Source organism: Talpa europaea (assembly GCF_964194135.1).
Source record: "Talpa europaea genome assembly, chromosome: 15".
In the NCBI taxonomy this organism is placed as follows: Eukaryota; Metazoa; Chordata; class Mammalia; order Eulipotyphla; family Talpidae; genus Talpa; species Talpa europaea.
The window spans coordinates 3197478-3222656 of record NC_140083.1 but is presented as its reverse complement, the minus strand read 5'-3'; the positions used below and the strand labels follow the sequence as shown (position 1 = coordinate 3222656).

The window sequence follows — 25179 nt, the reverse complement described above, 5'->3', positions numbered from 1 at the left end:
ATTAGTGACTTCTCCTTCCTCTTGACTTTGTTCCAAGTTTAAACTCTGAAGTCCTTTCTTTCAGACCTTTTCAGTATTAAATGCCCTTTCTTGATGAATCAGATATTGCATTTATTTTTCTCTGGGAAACCACTTGTAGGATAAATCTAGATTGTCTACGCTGCATTCACGGTCTTTCATAGTCTTGCTACGGGTTACATCACACAGCTGTGCAGCTCCTGACACCCAGTCAGACTAAACTACCCGCCGCCCCCTGACAGGTCCCTTAGGCCTCTGGGCCTCTCAACACGTTGCTTCCTGTCCCTAGGAGTCTCTTCCTCCCATCTCTGCTCAACCTCCAAGCTCCGCCCTCTCCACCCTCCGTGGAATGACTCGCTCCCTTTTCCACTCATGAATGTGTCACTGTCACCTGTCCTGCAGGTGTCCGTCTCGTTGCCTTTCCCAGTGCCCCGGCTTCTGTGTGTCACAACTGGCCCAGGAGAGCCACTCAGTGAGCTTTGTCGGATGAGTGAGCAAATGTGCCCTGTTCTCCAGGAGCTGCTGCTTGGCCGTCCTGGTGGGCTGCACACTGCACACGGGGAGGAGACCGAGTCCTTGCTCCCCGCGCAGCGCTCTTCATGGGGTGGGTGCACACGTGCATATTGCCTGCTCTTCTGTGTTCTCTGTGTGGCTCTCTCCTGCTTCTCCTCCCCAGAACTCTCTGCGGCATCTGAGCTCTTGCAGCACGGGCTGCCCCAGATAAGCAGCAGGAGCCCTGAGAGCCTTGCCCTCCTGTCAGATCGCCAGTATGTGGCGGGGGCTGCTCGCCAGAGACAGTGCTGCGTCCTGCTCCTGTTCTACCTCGCGTACATCTATGATGACAGGTCAGTGCTTGAGCCACTGGCCACGGTGGGTCCTGGGACCCATGTGCAGCCCAGTTCAGTTCAACAAGTATTTACAGAGACATCCTCTCCAGTTCCGGTCTGTGTCTCAGGACACAGAGGCGAGTGAGAATGGGCTGTGTTCCTGAGAGGCTCAGTCTCGGAGGGGGCTCGAGGCAGGTGGGAAGTTGTGCCACTGACAAAGATCTAGAATTCTAATGAGAATTCCTTGGTCTTTGCCACCAGGAGTTTGCTTTGTGCACAGGAGCACGTTTCTTGACTAGATAGAATTCAGTTTCATCTTAAGCATAAACACCTTCGATTTTTTTTTTTTTTTAAAGAGGCATGTGTTGTTAGTTATTTATTCGTTTGTTTTTTGTTTATACATGCACTGGGTACAGTCAGAAGTGCGGGAGGGTGAGAGAATTCACCAGAGCCAGAGCGGGGAGCAGAGCAGGCAGAAGGACCGAAGTACACTGCTGAGGGGAGCAGCGGGCGGCAGGAGAGGTCTGCGCACCATGTGGGACCCTCATCTGGTGGCCGGGGAGCAGCCGGGGATCGAACCGGCAGCCAGAGGCTGCGGGCAGCTTCGCAACCCAGCGCTCAACCGCTGCGCCACCGGGGAGGCCCAAACACCTTCGATTTTAAGAAAAGCTGTGTGTGCCTTTAGGTTCCGGAGACCTGCTTGTAGCCGCAAAAATGGCCTGAACCACAGTCTTCCAGACGTATTTTAGAAGCCCTGTTCCCAGTAGGCCTCTATAGGCTCCAGAATGGTAAAAGAACTAGAACTGACTATTTTTAAATGTTCAATTTTTGGAATATATAATCTGATAGGTGAGACGTATTTGTGGTAGAAAATTGAAAAGGAATAAAAGGTTGCATAGTGAAAATTCAGTCTCCTTATCCCATCTCCCTTACGTGTACAAGCATAGATATCTCCCTCCCCTCAAATCACAACCCACTAAACACACGAATGCATAACAATAAACACAAGATGGGAGGGGTGGATCGGGGCCTCCTGAACTCCAAAGGAAGTGGCATGTTCCTGTCTAACAGTGCTAGTCCAGCTGGCAGACCCTTCACCTCCCAGGGGTGAGTAGGAGTCTCTGGCCCTTAATCTTGCACAAAGGACAGAACCATGCTCTGCGCAGGTGTGACAGTTTCTCTAAGTGTACATAGCACACTGGATGCAGGGTGTCATCAAGCTGTGGACATGCAGGGCCAGAAGGACAGTGGCTGAGGGATGTGTCAAGGCGGGACGGCCTCCTCTGCCTTTCTTACATGGACTCTCCTTGGTCAACAGGTTTGTCTCAGAGTTGGAGTTATCTATGGCTGTGCAAAGCTTCCTGCTGTCTCTGCAGGACCAGGGGGAGCAACCTCCTCTGCCGGTCTTCAGAGCCACCATCTACCTGCTTGCCGTCTGCCAGGACAAAGATGGTGCACTAGATGAGGTGTGGACCAGCGCGACTGGGGTGCTTCTCCTCCTGGGGACACCATGCTGGGAAGTGGGGTGGCAGAGAGAAGGGGAGGTTGCTGGAGAAGTGGAGGGGTGTAGGGTACTGACATGTAAGGAGCCAGTTCTGTCAACAATCATGGGAGGTCAAGGTTGTTACTCTCTTTTGCATGTAAGAAAACCTAGATTCAGTTAAAGTAACTCTCTTTAGTTAATTGATGGGGGAACCAGGACTGTGATTCAGACTTGACCAAAAGGCTCTTTTCTTAGTTCCACCTCTGGTTTACGTGGGAGGAGAGAGGTATGTGGTGTTTCTTCCGGTGACATTTTATCACACAGTGAGTAGCCAGGACCAAGGTTATCATTAATTTGGTTGACCTTAGACCACTTTAATGGTGATTGTATGTGTACAAATTTCCCTTTTTGGTTTCTTTATAAACTCTTGGGGACAAGGGACTAAAAGCCCGAGTCAGCTCTGAATCTCTCACCTCTCTCATTGAAGATTGCTTCTGCTCCTTAGTGTCGGCCTGTCAGCCTCAACCGGAGACTTCCCTTCCTTCATGGACTATTAGCTTTGCCTCTTTTTGGTTACTGTTGAGGCAAATGTGATATGAGCAGACCTGGTTTCACTGAATGGAAGCAGAAAGGCATAAGGAAAGTGCATAGGTTGGTGTGTGTGGGGGTGGGGGGGTGAGAGGATTCACCAGAGACAGAGTGGGAAACAGAACAGGCAGATGGACCGAAGTACACTGCTGAGTGGAACAGCGGCGGGCCAGGAGAGGTCTGCTGCGCCATGCGGATTGCTCCTTAGCGGACCAGGATGAAACTCATGCTGCAGAGGCTGCGGATAGCCTCATAAGTTGAGTCTTAACCTTTTGTGCCACAAGGGAGTCCCTTTTTTTTTTTTGGTTTATTTATTTATGCATATAAGAGCTGGGTATAGGCCAGAGGTGTGGAGGCTGAGAGGATTCACCAGAGACAGAGCGGGGAACAGAACAGACAGATTTACTGAAATCCACTGCTGAGGGGAGCAGCGGGGATACAGGAGAGGTCTGCTGCGCCATGTGGGACCCTCCTCTGGTGGCCGGGGAGCAGCCGGGGATCGAACTCATGCTGAAGTGACTGCAGATAACTTCATAGGTTGCGTCTTAACCCCTTGCGCCACCAGGGAGGCCCCAAAGTGCATAGGTTTTAGGTAAGATAGAGCTCAGAATGCACTGTCTCAGGGCCTACCCCGTGGCGCAGCGGTTGAGCGCTGGGCTGTGAAGCTGTGCGCAGCCTCTGCAGCGCCAGTTCGATCCCCGGCTGCTCCCCGGCCACTGGCGGAGGGTCCCGCATGGTGCGCAGACCTCTCCTGCCGTCCGCTGCTCCCCTCAGCAGTGTGCTTCGGTCCTTCTGCCTGCTCTGCTCCCCGCTCTGGCTCTGGTGAATTCTCTCACCCTCCCGCGCTTCTGACTGTACCCAGTGCTTGTATAAATAAATAAATAAATCTTTTAAAAATAAAAATAAATAAAACCATACCCCCTTTCTTAAAAAAAAAAAAAAAAGAATGCACTGTCTCGTTGCTGCTCTTTCTGTGATACCTGCAGCCATGGGTAATCACTGCTTAGAGCCTTCCATTTGTTGGGGATTGCAAAACCAGTAATATTCTAATTCTCTCATTCTGTTACTAACTGGAATCCTCGTGTACCAGGAAACTTCCCTCCTCAGCTCTTCAGATATCTGAACAGCAGATTATATAGTTTGAGTATTTCATTCTTTCCTTTAACTACCAGTTTTCAAATAAATGAGTTGGTGGCCTTGCATTTTCCAAAGGTGACAAAAAGAAATTTTTTAGTATTATAATGAATTCATGGATTTAAAAACATTTGATGTGTTTCAATTCACTGTAGTTATTATCCTTTCAAGGCTCAAATTTGTTCTGTCTTTGGCCAGTGGGAGCCTATTCAAGGGAGTTTCTGAGTCCTTTTGACAGAGCCCTGATCGTCTTTGGCGGACTTTAGGTTTTCTGGTATGGCAAGAGGCTTCAGGCTGGCTCTCCTGTTCTCTCTTGACTCCACTCCAGTGACCCCACCTACTCCCACCACATCTCCGCAAACACACTCATCAGTGTCACCAGTAAGAGACAGAGGCCACAGCCAGTATTCAGTCGTCGTCTTACGTGGCCCGTTTACATCCTGTCTTGTCTTTGAAATGATGCCTTGACAGTAGGCTTAACTGTGGACACCCAGGTCAGTGAACTAGAATCTAGAGTCCAAGAATAAACCCATGTATTTATGGGCAGTTGATTTTTGATAAGGATGCCAGAACAATTCAAGGGTCTCCCCTTAAAAGACAATAGTCTTTTTTTTTTTTTTTAAGATTTATTTTTTTTTCAAAGATTTATTTATTTATTTATACAAGCACTGGGTACAGTCAGAAGCACGGGAGGGTGAGAGAATTCACCAGAGCCAGAGCGGGGAGCAGAGCTGAGGGGAGCAGCGGGCCGCAGGAGAGGTCTGCACGCCATGTGGGACCCTCCTCCAGTGGCCGGGGAGCAGCCGGGGATCGAACCGGTGCCTCAGAGGCTGCGAGCAGCTTCGCAACCCAGCGCTCAACTGCTGCGCCACTGGGGAGGCCCAAAAGACAATAGTCTTTTAATCAGTGGTGCTGGGATACCTGGATAGCCACGTGCAGAAGAGTGAAGCCGGACTCTAGCCTCCTGCTGTACACAAAAATTAATGCAAAATAAATTAGAGACCCAAGTGATAGAGCCAAAACTATAGAATTGTAAAACTCAAAATAACATATTAGGGAATTTGAACTTTATGCAATGAGAAAAGAGAGGTTTTGAGGGTTAATGAATAATTCAACACACCCGCCCATTCTGTGCCAGGGCCTGTGCACAGATTAATCTTCCACAGGCCTTGCCCTCAAGCTGCTCAAGTCTAGCATGGACAGGCACACTGCGGGCTGTAGCACGCCATGGTCGTAAGTGTTGCTGGAGAGCCTGGTCTCAGCACTAAGCACATCGAGCAGGACAGAAGTCTTTTCTGTGGGAGCGTTCAGTGCACTGCACGCCATGTAGCAGCATCCTTGCTCTCTCCCACGGAATGCCCGTAGTTCACCCCCAGCAGAATCTCTGGACATTCTCAGATGTCCCCAAGGGGAGCAGAATATCTCCTAGCTGAAGCCTCTGCCTCAGGGTAAGCACAGTGGTGTCTTCTCCTCACTAGGTGGCCCTGGGAGAGCAGCGTTGGTGTGTACAGTGTGAGAGGCCAGCACACTATCAGGTGCTGACTGGATTTGTGGGGTCTTGTGGGTCCTCTACATGGCATATTTAGACTCTTTCTTTTTCTCGTCTCCAGGCTGTGGTCAGAGCCATCAGGAAATTCCTAGAGGGCGTCCCGGACCTGCACTTAGTCTACATCCACCACCCGCTCCTGCTCAGGTTCTTCCTGCTATATCCAGAGCTGATGAGTAGGTTTGGGCACCGTGTCCTGGAACTTTGGTTCTCCTGGGAAGAGAACAGCTACGAGGACCTGGAGGATGGCTCCTCTGCCGGGAAGCCCACCCTTCCTGCCAACTTAGCAGCCCTGTTCCACATGCTCCGAAGCAGCCCCAGCATCCTGCTTATTTTGCTCGTAGGTGACCACTTGGCTTGATTCTGTGTTCAGAGATCTTGGGCCCTCTCTCTATCTCTGGGTGCTGGTTTGCTGAGGTCAGGGGGCTCCGCCTCTGGACTTAAGTGCTGTTTCCATGTTAGTGTGGGGCCTTTGGATTTGGTAAGTGCCTGGTTTCCGTGAGTGAGTCCATGCTCTTTCCTAGACCTAACAGAAGTCTGCTCACTGCCTCTGCTCCCCCGAGGATGTAACTGTGAACGACTTTCCTCATTGACCAGTCCCTCCTGGCCTCCTCTAAGCAGATTCTGCTAACAGAGGTCTGACGCCGGGACCTGCCACAGACACAGACACCTGCAGAGGGGCTCGCCAGGCCTCCTTCCCACCACAGCCTGCTCACGACGGTGTCAGGCAGAGTTGGGGGTCGGGAATCTCAGCACTTTCGTATGTGGCCAGACATAGCAGGCTGCCTGTTACTGTCTGCAGCTTCTAAAACACTGGCTTTAATTCTGCCTTTTTGCCTTCACTTAAGAAAGTACATTGGAAAGCAAACTAATAAGAGTGTCATTATTATAGAGGTAAATGCTGTCATTTATATATATATATATATATATAGTTTTTTTAAAGATTTTATTTATTTATGCATACAAGAGCTGGGGTACAGGCCAGAGATGCGGGAGGTAAGAGGATTCACCAGAGACAGAGTGGGGAACAGAACAGGCCAATTGACCGAAGTACACTGCTGAGGGGAGCAGCAGGCAAGTCAGGAGAGGTCTGCTGCACCCTGTGGGTTGTTCCCTGGCTGACCGGGGCTCGAACTCATGCTGCAGAGGCTGCGGATTGCTTCATAGTGCGGTGCTTAACCCCTTGCGCCACCAGGGAGGCCCCATATTTATATATATTTAAAAAATGGCCTCCCCTGGTGGTGCATCAGGTTGAGCGCCGCGCTGTGAAGCTGTCCGCATCCTCTGCAGTGCAGGTTTGATCCCGGCCAGTGAGAATCCCACATGGTACGGCTGCTGTTCCCCTCAGCAGTGTCTTTCTGTCGTCTGCTGTTCTGCTCCCTGCTCTGTCTCTGGTGAATCCTCTCACCCTCCTGTGCCTCTGGCCTGAACCCAGCTCTTGTATAAAAATAAATTAGTCTTTAAAAAAAAAAGAAAATTATTTGCATACTTGATACCTGTATTTGGTGAGTCATCGCTAGCGGCAGGTCTCTCATTGGTTGAGCACACCCACCTCGGGGGCACTTGTTTTAGAGCCACCGCTGTGAATGCACTTTTACCTGGTCAGCTGAGTAGTCCGGGCGGAATGACACAGCCCATTAGAGAAGAGTGGAGATTGCTTGATTTTCTTATCAACACTCATGATTCCCTGACTTTATTGGAGTGACTGGTGGAATTAACACCTGCTGTCACGGACCTCATGTTCTCAGATACTACCTCTGTCTGCATTCCTACACACAGACAGACTTTCCATCAGACTTAAGCCTTCACCTTCCATCCCTGTCAGAGAACAATGCAGCTAGAAAGAGTCAGTTCACGATCACGGGCTGTGTGGGCCCCTGGGCAACTCCTCGTTACTCTGGGTGTCCTTCCCCCCGAGCGTGACTCTCACTGGTCCCTGCCTTCCCGACCCCTTCCACTCTCATTTCCTTCCCTGCACAGCCAAGGTAGTTGGCTCCCCAAGTCTGTGCCTCTCACTCACTGGCTTCTGCCATTTGAAACCACTCTCCCAGGACCAGCCATAGTGCTGGTGTGGCTGTGCAGCGGCTGTCAGCGCTTGGTGGTTGTCCACTTCCTTTCTGGTGACGCCTTTGAGGTTTCCGTAATGTCGGCACTCTTCATTTTCTTCTTATTTCTTACTTTTCTGGATGCCCCTTCCCAGTCTCTTTAGTTTGCTCTCTGGCTCGCACCTGAAAGTTGATGTTCCTCAGAGTTTTGTTCTGGGCTCTCTTCACCCACTGTGCGCCCAGGGCTGTTGGTCCCTTGGCTGTGGAGGCCTCCTGCTGTGTGCGGACAGCTCGGCTCCTTTCCCATCCCTGACCTCTCCCTTGAACTACAGACCCATAACAGCTCTGTCTAACATGGAGCTCACGATACCCCGTCCTCACTGAAGGCTGTCGTAGGCCTCTAGCTTCAAAGGATGTAGGCGCTTAAAGGAGCAAGTTAAAGAGAAACTGCTTAGGAAGCCAAGTCCTCAGGGAGTCTGGTCCCAGGGGAGCTGGAGCAGGCGTCCTTCCTCTCCTGGTGGTGACCCAGTTCTGTCTTTGAATATGTGCCATCTTATCACCCTCCTTTCTAGGGGAGCTGGACAGAGCTCCCCAGGGATGGGAAAGCGAGGGCATCTCTGAACTTAAGTTCCTCATGCGAGAACAAGAACGTCAGGATAAGAGAAAGTATGTGGGCACGCCCTAGGCACGAGTCGTGCGCTCGCTGACTCCGCTGAAGAATGTAACCTCAGAGACAATTGTTAAAAAAGAGTAGCAAGGCACAGCTTTGTTGTCTGTTCATATATATCTTTCCTACTGTTGCTCCCCGCTTCTAGCCACAGGGAGGAAAAAGAATCTAAAAATACATGTTGGTACCAGTTTCTGGTTTTGATGTGGGTAATTAATAGCTGAAAACAAAACTGCAAATTGCCACTCTTATCAATGGGTCGTCTTTCGTGTAGGTTGTTCAAATGTGAAGAACAATGATGTCACAGAAGCTCTGTTTGTTCCCTGCTTGTTCATGTTACTGCTCAATCTAGTACCAGAACATTCTGGACAATTCTAGGTAGGAGAGAGTGCAGATTGGTCCATGTCCAGCCTAGTCTTCCCACTGACCCATGTGGTGGGGTCCACACCTTTCCCCGGCTGCCACGGCCTAAGTAGCTTCTTTCCCTCCCCCCCTCCCTTTGGACTTTTAACTTGGGCCTCCCTGGTGGCAAAAGGGGTTAAGACACAACCTATGAAACAATCCACAGCCACTGCAGCACCAGTTCGATCCCCCGGCCAGCCAGGGAGCAACCCACATGGTGCAGCAGACCTCTCCTTTCTCGCCCGCTGCTCCCCTCTGCAGTGGATTTCGTCAGTCTGCCTGTTCTGTTCCCCGCTCTGTCTCTGGTGAATCCTCTCACCAGCCACATCTCTGGCCTCTACCCAAGTTCTTGTATGCATAAATAAGTAAATCCTTAAAATAAAATAAAATAAATAATAAATGAAATAAAATAAATAAAATAAAATGTGTGACTTGGGGCTCTCAGGGGCCAGCTCTGACAACTGTCAGAAACTGGTGTGGTCTTGGGTCCTGTGACCTTGGACAAATCTCCTTCAGTTTCAGCCTTCTACTCTGTAAAGTAAAAGGGTTGAAGGAAATTTACTGAGATTCCCACTGGCCCTCCTATTCTGTGGTCATCTTTCTCCACAGATGTTTTCTGAGTCCTTACAAGGCGACAAAGATAAAGCTGACCTCACTCCTGCCCTACATTAACCCACAGTGTAGTGGAGTTTACAGTATGGCTGCAGTCTTGATAGGTAAACTCCTTAATCTGCCCTAGTTTCCTCATTGGACAGGCTTTGGTGATACTTAGCTGGAAGGATTATTATGAAATTACAGATTATATATAAAGAAACAGCTGCTGTTTAAATCTCACATTATTAGGCCCTAATTGAGTGGTTGCTATTAGTTTCACAGTAGTTTCCCTGGCAACTGTGGGGGTTCATGAAGAGCCAGACCAGCCATCCCCGTGCCTCCCAGTGATCAGCACGTCTGGTTTTGTCTGGCCGGTGGCCTGTAGCCATGTCTCTCTGTGTGTGGAGCTGACCTCCCTGGAGAGGAGTCTTTTACTGTGGCTTCATGGCACCCCCCTGACTGGCCTGCACGTGCCTGTCCAAGGAATTGACGTGATGGATCTGATAGGTGTGAGTGTTAGGGGGAAGGGATGTCCTGAGCAAATTCCATGCAGGCTTTGTGGACTCCACCCCTACTCCACACCAAAGCCATCAACACATTGGGAGAGACAAATCCCGTCACCACCAAAGGGAAGGTGGCTGTGGCCTGAGCCCTTTTGTGTGCGCCTGCAGTAGAGCATTGATAAGTCCTTTTTTTTTTAATTTTTTTTTATAGAGGCATGTTTTATTTATTTGTTTGTTTGTTTGTTTGTTTTGTTTATACATGCACTGGGTACAGTCAGAAGCGCGGGAGGGTGAGAGAATTCACCAGAGCCAGAGTGGGGAGCAGAGCTGGCAGAAGGACCGAGGTACACTGCTGAGGGGAGCAGCGGGCGGCAGGAGAGGTCTGCGCGCCATGTGGGACCCTCCTTCGGTGGCCAGAGAGCAGCCGGGGATTGAACCGGCGCTGCAGAGGCCGCGGGCAGCTTCGCAACCCAGCACTCAATTGCTGCGCCACCGGGGAGGCCCTGATAAGTCCTTTTAAGCGCGCGGGTGAGGACCCACAGTCAGGCACCCCGTTTTGTATCGGGGCTGCCCTATAACATGAGGAGTCATCACTGGCGTAGCCTCTGGCGCAGCTTCTGACTGCCTTAGCCGTCAGCACATACAAAGTAACTCTGAAAGCAAATGAAAAGCGATGTCCCTTCCCACTGCCCAAAACCAGGGCCTTTATGACTTGGGGAGAAATAGCTAGCTGCCAGGGTGCAGACGGGACCTGACCTGGCCCTCGCTTCCCTGCCTGTGCCCTGAATCTGTCCTAACTATCCTCTCCCACCCTGCTCCTCTTCTAGTAGACACACTCAAGCCCCATCTTTTTTTTAAGATTTATTTATTTATTTTATACAAGAACCGGGGTACAGGCCAGATGTGCGGGAGGGTGAGAGGATTCACTACAGACAGAGCAGGGAACAAACAGGCAGACTGATGAAATACACTGCTGAGGGGAACAGCGGGCGAGACAGGAGAGGTCTGCCTCCCCATGTGGGACCCTCGCCGGCTGGTGAGGTTTGAATTGGCGCTGCAGAGGCTGCGAACAGATTCACAGCGCTGGGCTCAATCGCCTGCACCACCAGGGAGGCCCTAGAAATAACCTTCTCTTGACTTAATCCTTCATTCACAAGAGAGAGGCATCCTGGGAAGCAGAAAGAGCTTGGGCTTGGAGTTGGGAGCTCTGCCTTCCAGTCCCAGCTGTGTCGTCGAATGGCTTATGTGGCCTTGAACAGGGCATGGGGTCTCTGAGTGTCCGTTTCCTCCTGTTGGGGGTGGACCTGTTTGACAGGAAGGTGCATCCTGGGTGCCGAGGGAGCACCTCTTTTGCCAGGTTCTGTGGCACTGTCCTCCGGGGCCCTCTCACTGCCCCTCTCCCCGCTGTCCGCCTGTGCCTGACTGTGCCGCCCGCTGAGCTCTGCTTCCGTCTCCTGCTCAGGATCTCGTCTACTCCAGCCCAGTGGCCACGGCCCGCAAGGCGCTGATTGTCCTGAGGGCCTTTCTGAGGAGGAACGAAGATGTGCAAGTGGGTGGTCTCATCCGAGGCCACTTCCTGATGATCCTGCAGCATCTGCTGGTGGAGCATGAAGCTTCCCCTGCGGGAGGTCAGTCCGAGTCTGCTAGGGGTGTTTTCACCAGAAGGTCATTCTAGCCTGCTGGCTCTGCCCTGAGGAGATTTGCTTTAGGGACGAGAGTAAGAGTTTTCTGTGCAAAAGAAAAGTCAGGCCAGTGTGGCATCCACTTTAACTTTACCATCCTGCCTCTCCCCCTAGAGCGGATACTGAGCAGTTTGGTTCTGCGCGTGTGTCGTGTGAGTGTGTTTAGCTTGGGTGGGTGTGTGTTTGATGAGTGTGTGTGTCCCCTCAGCCCCCTGCAGAGCCTGTGCTCGGAGCGATTTGTCACAAGAATGGCAGCCCCTAGTTGGGAAGGAAAAGCAGGACACGTGGGGGAGGCTAAAGAGGGGCCACAGCCAGCAGGGGAAGGGTGGGTCTGCGGTGGGTGAGAGCTGCCAGTGAGTGCCAGGAGGATCCCCAGACTCCGACTGGGTCCCCTGTGCTGTCTGGCACAGCACGGAGACACTGAGGTTAGGATGGGTTTGTCTTTTCCTGTTTTTGGAAAGTTGAATTTTTAAATGAACTTTCCAGGAAGTTACAAGGAAGTGGCGGGAGAGCTGTGACTCTCTTGTCCCCACCCTGACTGAGGATGGGGATGTGGTGGTTGGCCTAGGGTGTCTGGGGGAGCTGAGGCCTTCCTTTGTCGGGAAGGACAGTCCGGGCTTACCTGATAACCGTGCTCAAGGGCCTTGAGATTCCACAGCGACGCCTGGTGGGGACCCCCTTCCGGCGGGGCCCTGGTGAAGCACTCAGCCTCTCTGGGCTTTAGTTCTCTTCCCCACGAAGCAGGAATAAGAATCCCTTGTCCAGAGGGTTTTTAAGGGAATGAGCGAAATAATGAATTCCTGCTACCCAGCCCAGAGTGGGCATTCAGGGTCGGTTGCCCCGTCCCCAGTGAGGGAGGAGTGGAGCAGGAAGAAGAGGCAAATCCCAGCAGCTGTTTGCCTTGGGCACCTAACCTTGGCCTGAGCTGAGCAGTAGCCCCTGACGGCCCTCGTGTTCCTCACAGCCTCCGGGAACCTGTCGCTGCTGCTGAGCCTCCTCTCCGTAGTGCAGCTGAGGAACCAGTCCGGGCAGGAGCTGGACAGCATGGCCATGAAGCTCCTCCACCAAGGTGCCGGTGGCGCCCAAGGGTCTGGGAGCTGTGGGTGCTCCCTCAGTCCTGCTGCTGTGGCTCCACTCCCACCTGCCCCCCTTTGGAAGAGGCTACAGGGTCATTCTGTTCCTGGGCTTCCTGCTGAGGGACCTTCAGACCTTTTCTGCTCATTCTCTGGGGGTGTTGGGAGACGTAAATAAATAAATAAACCAGCCCTCCAGTCCACCCACCACCTCACCACCCGCCCGCCCAACCTGTGGCCCAACCGGAGTACGGGCTCTGGGGTGAGGCCTCTGGTCTGAGTTTGTTTTCAGCGTAGTCACTAGGTCTGCCGCCTTGGGAGCCTGACTCCGGGTGGCACTAAGAAGTGACTGCAGATAAGAATTCCACAGCGCTTGGCACGCAGGAAGCCTTCAGGGGGCACCATCCTCGTAGATAAACTTGGTTCTCCACCTAGGCCCAGAGCTGGCCCTGGACAGGAGGTCCAGGTCTCCTTTTCCCCTCCCCCCAGGCCTTTTTGGAACCTTTCATTGCAGTCGCTGCTTCTTGAGGAAAGGTTGGAGTTAGTAGGGCGGGTGTGCGTCTTCAGCACTCTTCAGACTGCGCTGCTGGAGGAGGTGAAGGCAGAGGTCAGAGATCAGTGTCAGGATCCGTAGCAGTCCCAGGCTGGCCTGGTGGTGGTCAGTGCTGGTCAGTCAGGTCAGGGTGGCACTAAGCCGGGAAGGAGGCCTGCGGGCTTGACAGGGATAATAATGGGCTGAACACACATGAAATATAATGCGCATTTACACGGCGTGCTGAGTGCTTTTGTTCGAGAGCACTGGGGGTGGAGATCTGTAGTTGGGGTGGGGGGGTAGGAAACCCACTTGTCTGGCTGACCGCAAGCCAAGTGTGACGCAACGGCCAGAGAAGTGGATGGTGGAGATGGGTAGTTTTCCTGGGGGCGGGGGCAAGGAGCAGCCGTTCCCAGGAGGAGAGGGCTGGTCTCTGCAGACGTCCAGTCCACTCCGTGGTGCAGTCGCTGTGCTAAGAGGTGGGGCCTGTGCCTTGCGAAGTTAAGGGAACTTCATGGAGAAGGGGGACTCGGGGGTGAATTTGGATTTCTAAGCAGGAGTTAAGGAGTCACCAGGTGGAGGTGCAAGAAGTCAGGGAATGGCACAGGGCTGGCTAGAGTGCCCTGGGAGGTGATGAGGGCCCCCTTGCTGCAAGCATCCTGAGCTGCCCTGCTCCCCACTTGGGGTTGGCCAGGGTGACCTCTGCAGCCCCCGCCGTCCAGGTCTCGCCAGGTCTCGCCGTCTAGGTCTCGCGAGCAAGGTTGCAGGGGTTTGCTTCACCTCCCGAGCTGCCGTCTGTCCCCACGCACAGCTGTGGGCTATTGGCCTGACGTCTGTGCTGATGGAGGGCGCGGACAGGCCTTCGGCATTCCCACCATGTTCCTTCCCATCGGCTGTAACGTCAGGGACACCTAGTGTCTGGACCCCAAGACTGACATCGGAAACTGGCTCGTGGGGATGGCGAGTGCTGTGGGTGTTCAAGCGGGGTGCGCTGCGGTGCAGTGCCCAGGCCTCCTCTTTTACAGTGAGCAAGCTGTGTGGGAAGTGCGGCCCCGCCGACCAGGACATCCTGCAGCCTTCCTTCAACTTCCTGTACTGCAGCCTTCACCAGACCACGCCAGGCAGTCAGAAAAGAGGTGCTGGGACCCACGCTGGGACAGCAAGAGGAAGGGTGCCGGGCTGTGTCTGTGGTGCTCAGATTTTCCATCTTAAAAAACATAATGGGAGTTTGGCTGGCCTCAGTGGTCGTCGCAAGGTCCTTTCTGGTTCTGATGACCCGTGGCTCTGGAATGAAGCTTTGTGCCTCCAGAGGATCCTCTGTTGACTCACCATGCTGTGGGAAGCCAGTGATGCGCTGAGCCTGCGGGACTGAGCCCTGACTCTGGTGCTCAGACCCCATCCTCCTGCCCCGCAGCTGCTGCTGTGCTCCTGAGCAGCTCGGCCCTGGTGGAGCTTCTAGAGAAGATGCTGGTGCTCACCTGGGCCAGGGCTGAGGCTGGCTTCCCGGGGCCCAAGCTCCTCTGCTCGGCCTGGCTGCTCGCCGCCTCCCTCTCTGCGCAGCAGCACCACGGCAGCCTGCAGGTTGGTCTCTGGCCCTGTGGCTTTGCGGCACGGGTGGCACCCAAGGGAGGGATAAAGATCCTGAGTTGTGGGCGCAGCAGTACCTTCGTTGCTGTCTCACCTTGGCAAGATGGTTAACTAAGTGCCTTGGTGAGGTGTTTCGCTCTCTGAGCCTCATCCCCTTGCTTACACAATAGGGACTTGCCAGGCACTTGTCTCGGTGGGTCCCTTTTAGTGGCGTGAATCTCCCAGGCCCGAGGAATAAAGGATGAATGCCGCATCTGCCCTGCCCGTAGGGAACTTGGAGTCTCTGAGCACAGCCTTTACAGACGAGAAGGGCTGTACCAGGCAAGGGCCGCAGGGAGAGCCATTGCGGCAAAAGAACAGTAGGGCACCCGCGACATGCGCTTACGGTGAAGGCCGGCATTGGAGAGTGCGAGGTAGCGGGGGCTGGGAAGCAGGGGTCGAGCAGCATAGGTCAGACTGGACAAGAAGGCAGATGCCAGTCTGTGGCCCTGAATGCCCATGGTGTGGGTGTCAGTGTCCCTGCTGGAGAAGGTGGCCAGGGCACAACAGAGCAGCGGCCATAGGGCAGCCCAGAGTGCCTCCCCCTGTGGAAGCTGGTGCCACAGTGCACGCCCGCTCCTCGCGGGTGGCTTCACATTGGGTGTCTCCTCTCTGAGCCCGGCTGCTCCCTGTGGACCATGCCCTGTGGCTTCGTGGCACCCTTACACTGTGCCCAGCCTTGTGCCAGTGCCAGATACACACTCATTTGTGTACAAGTGAGCCAGTTTTAAAGTTTGGCCACTAGGGTGGCAACAGGCTGTGACAGATCTTGGCTCTCGCAGATGTGCGGACAAGGCCTGGGTGGAAGCCCGCACCTTGTCCTGGGCTCTGCCCTGGCCCTCAGCTCCCACTATCCAGTTCCTCCCGCTGCCTTCTCTCCAAGTCCTCCCACTGCCCTCGCTCAGGTCTGACCGTCTGTTTTCACCACTAACATGCCTGTTCACATTCTCCAGACCAGCCTCTCCCCTCTTCTACGCCGCCTGCCCCCGCGGGCACCTCTGCATTTCCCCTGTGCCCCCAAGCCTGCGGCACCTTTGTGTTCTTCTCACCCGGCCCTCCTGCAGCCTTCCTGCTGCCCTTCCACGCCTCCTGTCCTCCGGGCGTGTGCACACCTCCGCACCTCTGTTGCTTGTTTTTGGATGATTTTTAATAGCCTTGATTTTTAGGACGGTTTAGAATTACAAAAAAATTGAGCAGATAGCACGTGCCCTCCCACACAGCGCCCTCCGCTGCCTGGTCTCCTCTGTCCGCAGCTCACATGGTGCGGTATCTGTGCCCGGAGCCTGCCAACCCCACCGGCCAGCAGGCATCTGGAAGGAACGGTTCCATGCTAGACTGACAGATCCCTGCAGGGGAGGTCCCCTGGGCAACTTGTGTTCTGGTGAGGACTCACAGCTCTGAACTGCAGCTGACTAACCCCTCAGTGGGGACACCGCTTTGACCCCTGACTGCTCTTCATGGTAGCTCTGGAGGGAGTGAAAGCAGGTGTCCCTGGGCCCATTTCAGAGATGACGAAAAAAAAAAAGATGCACTGCAGTCACCCACAGTCCCACTGCTGGCAACGGCAGAGCTGGAGTTTACCTGCTGGGTCGTCTGACTGCAGATCTGAATTAGGTGATTGTGCGCTGTGGGGCGATTGAACCCTGCAGGGGAGGCCAGAGAAGGCTCCTTGGTGGAGGAGGTCCTCGAGGACCTTGAGGTTTGGGGAAGGAGGGTTTTCCAGGAACGGGCGTGATTTTCTTCCCCGTGCTCCTGAAGCAAGGACTGGTGAGGTGCCAGGATGACGTGTGCCTGTGTCTGTCCTGGATGCCGTGGGTATGTGTGGGTGGAAGAGATACAGGGCAGGTAATATCTGCTCAAGCTCCTAGAACAAGGTTGGCCCTTTACCCATTGCCCTGCCAGGTTCACCAGATACTGTCCGTGGAACTGGACCAAGTGTTGAAGGCCCTCAGCTTTCCAAAGAAAAAGGCTGCTCTGCTCTCAGGTATGGGCCCAGGGACCTCCAGCAGGAGGAGCGAAGTTTTTTCCCTAGAGTCTAAGATGGGGCCACCCCACCCAGGCCAGCCTGTGGTTACCCCATTAGTATCCCCATTGTATTCCCCATAACAGAGCTGGGGGGAGGTGGGGAAGGAGGCAGGAACTGGGTATGAGGAGCTTGTCACTTTCAGCCGCCATCTTACGCTTCCTGCGGACAGCCCTGCAGCAGAGCTTCTCCTCTGCCCTGGTGACTCTGGTGCCTTCAGGGACCCGACCTCCGCCAGCCTGCGAGGACTCTGTCCTAGCTCCACTGGGAACAGCTCAAGTGCTGTCACTCGTTATTGGACTGCAGAACCTCCTGGTGCAGGTAAGGCTGTGCTTCTCTGTGCCAGCTCTACTGCTGTGCTGCTGGGAGGAGCTTGGCTCAGCCTCTGTTGCGTCCCTGCTGCTGCCTGATGGACAAGACCAAGTAGCCCCATTCTCCTTTCTGTCATGGCCACGCTCCTGAGAAATTCCTTGGCCTCCCTTTGCCACAGTGCCCCATTGCCAAGGGTTCACCCAACATCACTGAGCAACTTGAAGCTAAACGACGTGTAAGGAAACTGGTCTTACCATTGGCTAATTGATAGCATGAATCCAGGTCCTACAGTGGATTTCTGGTCACAAAATATTGCCAAGTCTCTAAGTAAAGATCCCAAATATTTCTAATACTCAAAAGCCATGTGTAGTCATTCATTTTCCAACCCACTTACCCTAGTTCGGGGTCATGGGTGACTGGAGCCCCCTCCAACAACACGTGTGAGGTGGATGCCCTCCCTTGGTAGGACACAGCACACACAGAGGACACACACACACACACACACCCAGAACAGGACATACAGACATGCTATGAACTTAACAGGGATGGTAGGGGTGGGGCGACTGGAGAACCCAGAGAAAATCGCAGAGAATGGGGAAAACATGCAAACTCCACACAGACCGTGGCCTTGTCTGGGAGTTGACTTTTTGCCTCCTCAGCATTATGATGAAAGTCTGTCCTTCAAGGACCTGCTACTTGGAAGTCATTCTGCTGCTCTGTCCTCCCCTCAGAGCTGGGTCTAAGCCCCCTCAGACTCGTCCACAGGTTTGTCATTTTAAAATAGTTCTTTATTCAGTTATTCTTCCGCTCAGTGCACATTTCTCCACGGTGATCCAAGAATAGAGGAAGCCCCTCTCTGCTCAGCTCCCAGGATGGCTTACTCAGTCCTGTATTGAGGATAGTATTTATAGTGCTTTATTAGATGGTCGGTAGTTTGTATTTCTATCTTCTTCCATAAAAATGTAAATTTCCTTTTGGCAACAACCACCCCAGGGGAGGGGTGGTCAGAGAAGGGGCGTTTGACCTCCAGCCTGAAGGGTGTCTAGGTAGATGGAAAGGCATTCCAGGCAGGAAGGACAGTGTGAGCAAAGTCATGTAACATGACAGTCAGGTGATGAAAGTGTGGGGGTGTGGTGCAAGTGGATGAAATGCAAAGTCGAGGCAGGGGCTGTGGGTGTCAAGGAAGGACTCCAGCAGACTGTGTTTGGAGGCTCACCAAGGCAGCCAAGGTAGGGAAGGTAGGTGGGTGGAGAGAGCCTGGAGGCAGGTTGCTGTTGAGCAAGAGGCTGCGCTGACCCCAGTGAATGACAGCGAGGCCATTTTACACCCATGGGGATGGCTACAAGCAGAAGCACAGGTAATACCAGAGACCACCCGAGGATGTGGGTTAGAGGAAGGCCCCATGTGCAGCTGCTTTGGGAAACAGCCTGGAACTACTTCAAAATACTTCATAAATTGCCAAGTGATCCATTACTCTACCCTTTGGTAGTTGCCCAAGAAAATGGAAAGCATTCATCTACACAAATGTGTACACAAAAACTTGTGTAAAGTGTTCATAGCACTGTAACCAAACCGGGTTTTTTACTCCCGCCCAGAAAGCCAAACTGATTTGTGAGAATTGTCTTCATATAGAAGAGTTTTATTCATCAAGGCAGTCAGCGGGATAGGTACCCCAAAACACCCAACTCTTCTAATAGCAGGAGTACTGGGACCTTCTAAGGGGCAGGGGAGTCAGGACTTCCCAATTCCAGGTCTTAGGAGGTGCCAGGCTGTGTAGATAACAGGAATCAAGGAGTCTGCCTCCCAGGAGGGTGTTTTCTTGGCAGTCAGCAGATGTTTGTTGCTGATGCCACTATCATCCACAGAGGGCAGAGAGAACTGTATTAGGGTTGTGATGTGATCCATTGTCCATGTTCCCAGGAATGCACGGGCAGCTGGTGAATCCTAAGGAGGCAACAAGGGTTGAGTTCACAGTCCTGAAGAGGGGACACAAAAGAGTAGAGTTTAGTTCCACTTATTCCTAATTTTTAGTCTAGGGGTGTTTTCTGTTGCAAAATGGAGGGGATTGGCTGCAGTAGCACCATTCATGACGGCCCCAAAGTGTAAGCACCCCCAATGTCCATCAGCTAGTGAGTGGATGACAGACTATGGACGTACAGTTGGATGCTCTTTGACTATAGAAAGCAGTGAAGTACTGACCTCCTGCAGCATAGGTGAGCCTTGAAAACATGCCCAGAGAAAGAAGCCAGTCACGAAAGGCCACATGGTGCATGATTCCATGTCCATGGCCAGTGAGGATACAGCCACAGAGATGGGAGCCACAGCTAATGAGTATGGGTTTCTCTTTGGAGTGATGAAAATATTCTGGAATGATAGAGCCGTATATCTCTGCGGGTATACGAAAACCACTGAATTACACTTTTTAAAAGGATGAATTTTATGATTAGTAAAATCTCACTGAAGCTGATACCTTTAAATATGATAGATACCAAGGGGTTAAAGACGGAAGCCAGGTTGCCGGGTGTTGTCCTCCCTGACATCTCTGGGCCAGAGCAGCAGTGGCCTCAGTGGACTGAGTGGTGGGCAGAGTCTGCACAGTCATTAGCAGTCTTGGGGGGCCCAGTACAAAGCAGTGGAAGGTGGGCTGGCCGGACTCACGCAGAACTGCACCTCAGCCCTGCCCAGCCACTAGCTTAACTTCAGCTGGTCACTTCCTCTCACAGGTTCTCACTTTCTTCATCTACAAACAAAAGGAGTCTTTCAGCATTAAGGGGAAGTACAGTAAGTGCTCACTGTGACTTTAATCAAAAACAAAAAAACCCCAACATAATGAAACCAGGTCCTTGTTTTGTTCATGTTGGCCAGGATTTCTTCTCCTCATCAGTGTTATAATATTCAGGGACCTGCTGTGTACAAATCTGTGTGGATCTTTGTTTTCATTTCTCTTGGGTAAATACCTAGGAGTCAGGCGCCCGGTTCAAATGATGTTATCGGTTTTCTGTTGCTGTGTAACAAGTTATTACACATGAAATGTCTTCACTCGACACCCGTGCGTTACCTCACAATTCTGTGTCAGACAGCTGATGACTCAGACTCTGCACTTAGGGTCTCATGAGGCTGAAACCCCACTTGTTCCTCAGGGGCCTCTTCAGCTCTGCGAGGTCTTGCTCACATGGCCACACCATTTTCACTGCAGCAACACGTCGTTCCTGTTAAACTCCACTCTCTTCAGTTCTTCTGCCAGGAGCCAGAGAAAGCTCTGCTTTTAGAAGGCTACAGTGATTAGGTTGGGCCCATCTGAGAAATCTGCCAAACAATGTTACATAATCACAGGAATAGCATCTGGGAGCAAAGGCCATGGGGCCATCTTGAAATTCTACCTACTTGCAGTAGGTCTGTGTTTAATTGTAGAAGAAGCCATTCAGCTGGTACATTCATTTCACAGTGGCTGCACCATTCTACCTTCACACCTGTGTCTGAGAGTCCTGGCAGTCCTTGATATCCTCAACTTTTAAGGTTTCAAGTAATGGTGTGTGTGGAATGGCAGCACATGGGGACTTTATTTCCCGAATGACATGATGAGATTTTTTTTTTCTTAAGATTTATTTATTTATACAAGCACTGGGTATAGTCAGAAGCATGGGAGGGTGAGAAAATTAACCAGGGCCAGAGTGGGGAGCAGAACAGACAGATGAAGTACACTGCTGAGGGGAGCAGTGGGCGGCAGGAGAGGTCTGTCGTGCCAGTGGCTCCTGATTGAACCGGTGCTGCAGAGGCTGCGGGCAGCTTCGCAGCCCAGAGCTCAACTGCTGAGCCACCAGGGGAGGTCTGACATGATGAGATCTTTATTAGAGCATCATTTGGTTTGATGAAACATTTTGCTGCTTTAGATAAATTACGGGGCTCTTAGTCTGTAATCTGTGAATCTCTTTTGGGGCCCAAGGCTTATCTCCATTTCTGAAACAAAGCAGCCTCTGACTGCGTAAATTGCCAGTGTAAGCAAGTGTGATGCTCTGTGGGTGAAAGATGAAACCATCAAACATTTCTTGATTATCGACAAATCTGAAATTCTGTAATCCAAATTATTCTGAAAACCAAATGTTTTCAGAATTTTGTATTAGCCCCAGAACTCATTGGTAGCAAATCCTGACATGAATTTCTCTGGGTTTTCTTTTCTTGCAGAAGGACCCTCTGCTGTCCCACGCCTGCGTCGGTTGCCTGGAGGCCTTGCTTGACTACCTGCATACTCGGAGCCCAGACATTGGTAGAAACCCTCCCTGTTCACTGACATTTTTCATGGGGGTATTTTTTGGGGGCCAGCCCTAGCCACCCCACTACTCCACACTCCCATCCCTTGTTGTGTGACACACAATCATTTTGCTGAATGCTGCTAACAACACTGTACAACATGCTCACGCTCGTATATGGTTGCGGACACTGTGGCTCAGTGAGGTCGGTGACATGCCTAGCCGAGGTCCTGCAGCTTTGAAGCGGCGGAGCCCTGCCTGCTGCTTCCTCCCCCACCAGTGGGATGTGTGGTCTCACTGAGCCAGGCAGCAGAGGAAGAAACCTGGAGTCAACTTGCTTGTGGCTGAGCTGCCCTTTTGGGACCTGTAGCTACAGCCCTCTCTAGCAGGGTTCCTAGGCCTTTGGGAAAGCGGTGTTAACAACCCACAGTGACTGGTGTTTCCTGTAGCGCGCCATGTGGCCTCCCAGCCCTGGAATCGGTTTTTGCTGTTCACCCTCCTGGATGCTGGCGAGAACTCCTTCCTCAGGCCAGAGATCTTGAGGCTCATGACCCTGGTAGGTGTAGAAGGATAGTCTTATGGTCTGAAGAATGTCATGAGTTGGGTGGTCCTGACCTGTAGAATAGGGACACCTTACTTTAGGCCACCCTGAATCTTCAAAGAAAACAGAGGGGCTGAGTGAGCTGTTCCCCTACACGAGGCCTGCTCAGGGATTCCTCTACTTGCCCAAATCTCCTCACCCCAGTAAACCCCGACGCTTGGGAAATATCGACCATTCCGTGCGATGGGCGCAAAAGAGGCCAGTGAGCTAAACTCTTGCCTTTTAGGCTTCCTCAGTCTAGAGGAGACAGAGAAGCCAACTAGTGGTTAAACGACGTCATTACTGGCAGAGCAGGAGATAGGCTAATTGTCTGGCCTGTACTACGTGCCTGTTGAGTAAACAACAAAGCCAAAGCCCACGCGTGACAGTGAGGTGACTGATGGGTAAATCAGTGACTGGGAACAGAGAACAAAGTAATTGTCGCTGCCACCGTTGAGAGGGAGGGAATGTCGTGCGCACTCAGTTAATGCCTGTATCTCTGCAATGAAATGAAAGGACACTCAGCAGGGGCGCTACCATTTCAGCTGAGACTTGCAGGTCTGGCAGGTGGAGGGGGACAGGTATTCCAGGTGGAGAAGTGAGAACGGCAGCTAGGAGAGCACGTGCTGGAGGTCAAGTGCCCACACAGTCTGAGGTTCAGCACCAGGGGGGTCACAGCAGGCCAACTCAGGGTCTTGGGGGGTGTCATGCACCCTACGCACCATGACACAACCCCACCCCTGCCAACCCCAAGCTCCTGGAAGGCCAGATTCTGGGGGCTTCAGAGCTGGGGCTGCAGCTCGTGCTGAGCACGGCAGGGGCACAGGAGATAGGGCTGCATGAAGGAGCTGCGGATTCCTGGTGCTGGGGCTTCTCTCCTGGGCAGTTTGTGCGGTTCCGGAGCAGCGCAGTCCTCGCTCCAGAAGAGGTGGCGCATGTTCTGCAAGGTGCGGCTTTGGCTGACCCCGCTGCCCTTCCGAATGCCACGCTCCAGGCGCTGCATGGCTTCCTCCTGCAGGTGGGTAGGAAGGGGATGCTGCGTGGCACTCCCGTGAGGCTGGGTCCCCCACACAATCATGCCTGGAGGTGGGGCTCTGATGGCGGCAGCTGGCGGGGGGTGGCGGGAGTGGCCTGTCATCTTCCCTCTTCCCCTTTAAGGTCCAGAGTGTGGGGCTCCTTTCTGATGACAGCACAGCCCAAACTTTGAAGGCTTCCTTGGAGGGCCTTTCTCCCTGGACTTCCTCTGCCCAGCCACCCCTGCAGGACATGCTGTATCCTTTTTGTGCATTTGAGAGCCTTGGCCCGGCAAGGCCACCCAGGCTTCGGGAGGCTGTGGCATCATGCATCAGGACAGAGTGCATTGTCCACAGCCCTGTCCTGCAAAGCAAGGAGGGGGTCAGTGAATGCTAACGGTGGTAGCAATGACAATGACGTGTTCTGTGTATTGACTACCAAGGCCCAGTCCCGTTACATGCTCTAGTCTTCCTAGCAGTGGGGAGGTGAAGGTAGTGGTAACAGATCAGACAGGTAAGCGATGTGTTCAGGATCACACGGTGCTAGCTGACCTGGATGTGCCTATCTCCAGAGCTACCTGGCCAAACTCGGGAAGGAGCGAGTCCTTCTCCAAGAGTTCTGGAGAAAGTTGCCCAAACCCCACTGGCACAGGGGCTTCCTCAGCCCAACGTGGAGAGAATGTTGGGCAACTGGCATGTCCCGGAGGAAGCCCTGGGCCAGAGGTAGTAGTCAGAAGCCCTGCGGGGAGGTAGTGCTCCAGGGACAACTCCTGTAGGGGGTGCTTGTGGAGGGGGTGCAGGATGCTTCCTCCCCTCCCTAGCCAGCCGCTCCCCACACCTCTTTCTGTCCACACCTCAGTTCCCACTGTAGCGACTGTTGGCCCAGGTGCTCAGGGCCAGACGTTAGACCCCGCAGCGTTCTTAGGCGCGCCTGTACCACTCTGATGCTTTTTCACCCTTTTGGGCTCTGGAAGTGTTTCTCCATGACTGGCCTTACCTCTGCTGCTCATGTTTTTTGCTGCCAGCTGCCTGGGAGGGGTGGCTGTGTCGCTGTCCCACATCAGAGACTGACCCTTGGGACTTGAAGGCCCAGGAATGGCCAGACCCGAGACCTGGAGAAGACGACGGCAGGGCACAGCTGCAGGGAGATGGGGACAGAGTGGCCATTTGCTCCACGGTGGAGGTGGAGTCGGGCAATAAAGGGCTACTCACCCACCTGTGTGCGCGCTCCCAAAACGCCACTTATTTTGGTCCAGCCTGGCCAGTCCGCCCGCCCAGGAGGGGGTCGGAGTTGGTGCTGGTGAAAAAAGGCCGCGCTCGGGGCTCCCGGAGTTGGGGCGGCCGTCCTTGCCGACCGGAGAGCAGAGCGGCTGCGCCGCAGCACGGGCACTTTCCCGCGGCCTCGCCTCCCGGGCGGTGCAGGTCGCGACGTCCAGGCGAAGGGGACGAGCGGACAAGCCCGTCGGCCGGCCGGCCGGGCCGTGCCAGCGCCCCGCTGGGGCCTCCCCGGGACCCTCGCCCAGCGTCGCCGGCTGCGAGCCCGCGTGGGTGCGTCGCTCCGCGCCGCGGCTTCTGGGGCGAGGAAGCGCGGCGCGGCCACGCCCCTCGCCGACATCGTCCGGTGCGACTTCGGGAACCCCGGGAGCTGCGGGTTTCGGGAGGCGCGGGTCGGGGCCCAGGCCCCACGTGCCGGCACCTCCCGCCCGGGCGGGCGCACCTGGCGGCGCGGGCGGGGCCGGAAGTGCCGCCGGCGCGGCCCGCGCCCATTGGCCAGGGGCTGCGCGGGGCGGGGCGGGACGGAGCGCGGCGGGCCCGGCGCGGCCCGCGCTCATTGGCCGAGAGCGGCGCGGGGCGGGGCGGCGCTCGCGGACCCAGCGCGGCCGCTGGCGGGGTCGCGGTTCCGCGTTCCGGCTGCGGGAGGGGGACGGGCCCGCGAGCCGCGCCGCACGCCGAGCGCCCGCCCGCCCGGTGGCCCTGCCCGCCCGGTGGCCCTGCTTGGTAGGTGGGGTGGGGCACACCAGGCGGGCGGGCCCTCGGCCGGCGCTCGGGACCGAGTCCCGAGCGGGTTGCGGCGGGTGGGAGGTGAGGCTGGCGTCCCGGGACGCCGCTCCTTGCCAGACCCGGAGCCCCGGAGGCTCGGGCCGCATCCCGAGTGCGCGAGCCGGGTACCCGGCCCCGGGCCCGCCACCTGCACGCACCCTGCACGCACTCCCGCCGAGCGGGAGAACCCGGGCAGCGTGGGGCAGCCGGCGGGGGTGAGAGGCGGAATGGGCGCGACGGGAGG

The 25179-nt window shown here is 54.1% G+C and overlaps 1 protein-coding gene across 1 annotated transcript in view; it reads left to right on the top strand.

Moving 5' to 3' along the window:
- Nucleotides 1-24002, top strand: part of MEI1 (meiotic double-stranded break formation protein 1) — a gene marked incomplete at its 5' end in the record, with an annotated part of 54423 nt that extends 30421 nt beyond the window's left edge. The window contains 15 exon segments of the mRNA XM_084255771.1: nucleotides 695-863; nucleotides 2164-2311; nucleotides 5661-5936; nucleotides 11270-11435; nucleotides 12454-12558; nucleotides 14120-14230; nucleotides 14509-14675; nucleotides 16623-16704; nucleotides 16889-17064; nucleotides 21238-21319; nucleotides 21701-21732; nucleotides 21736-21858; nucleotides 22769-22900; nucleotides 23041-23153; nucleotides 23921-24002. Of these exon segments, the coding sequence (XP_084111897.1) occupies nucleotides 695-863; nucleotides 2164-2311; nucleotides 5661-5936; nucleotides 11270-11435; nucleotides 12454-12558; nucleotides 14120-14230; nucleotides 14509-14675; nucleotides 16623-16704; nucleotides 16889-17064; nucleotides 21238-21319; nucleotides 21701-21732; nucleotides 21736-21858; nucleotides 22769-22900; nucleotides 23041-23153; nucleotides 23921-23966 (1928 nt within the window). The 3' untranslated portion in view covers nucleotides 23967-24002.
- Between the last annotated feature and the right edge of the window lie 1177 nt (nucleotides 24003-25179).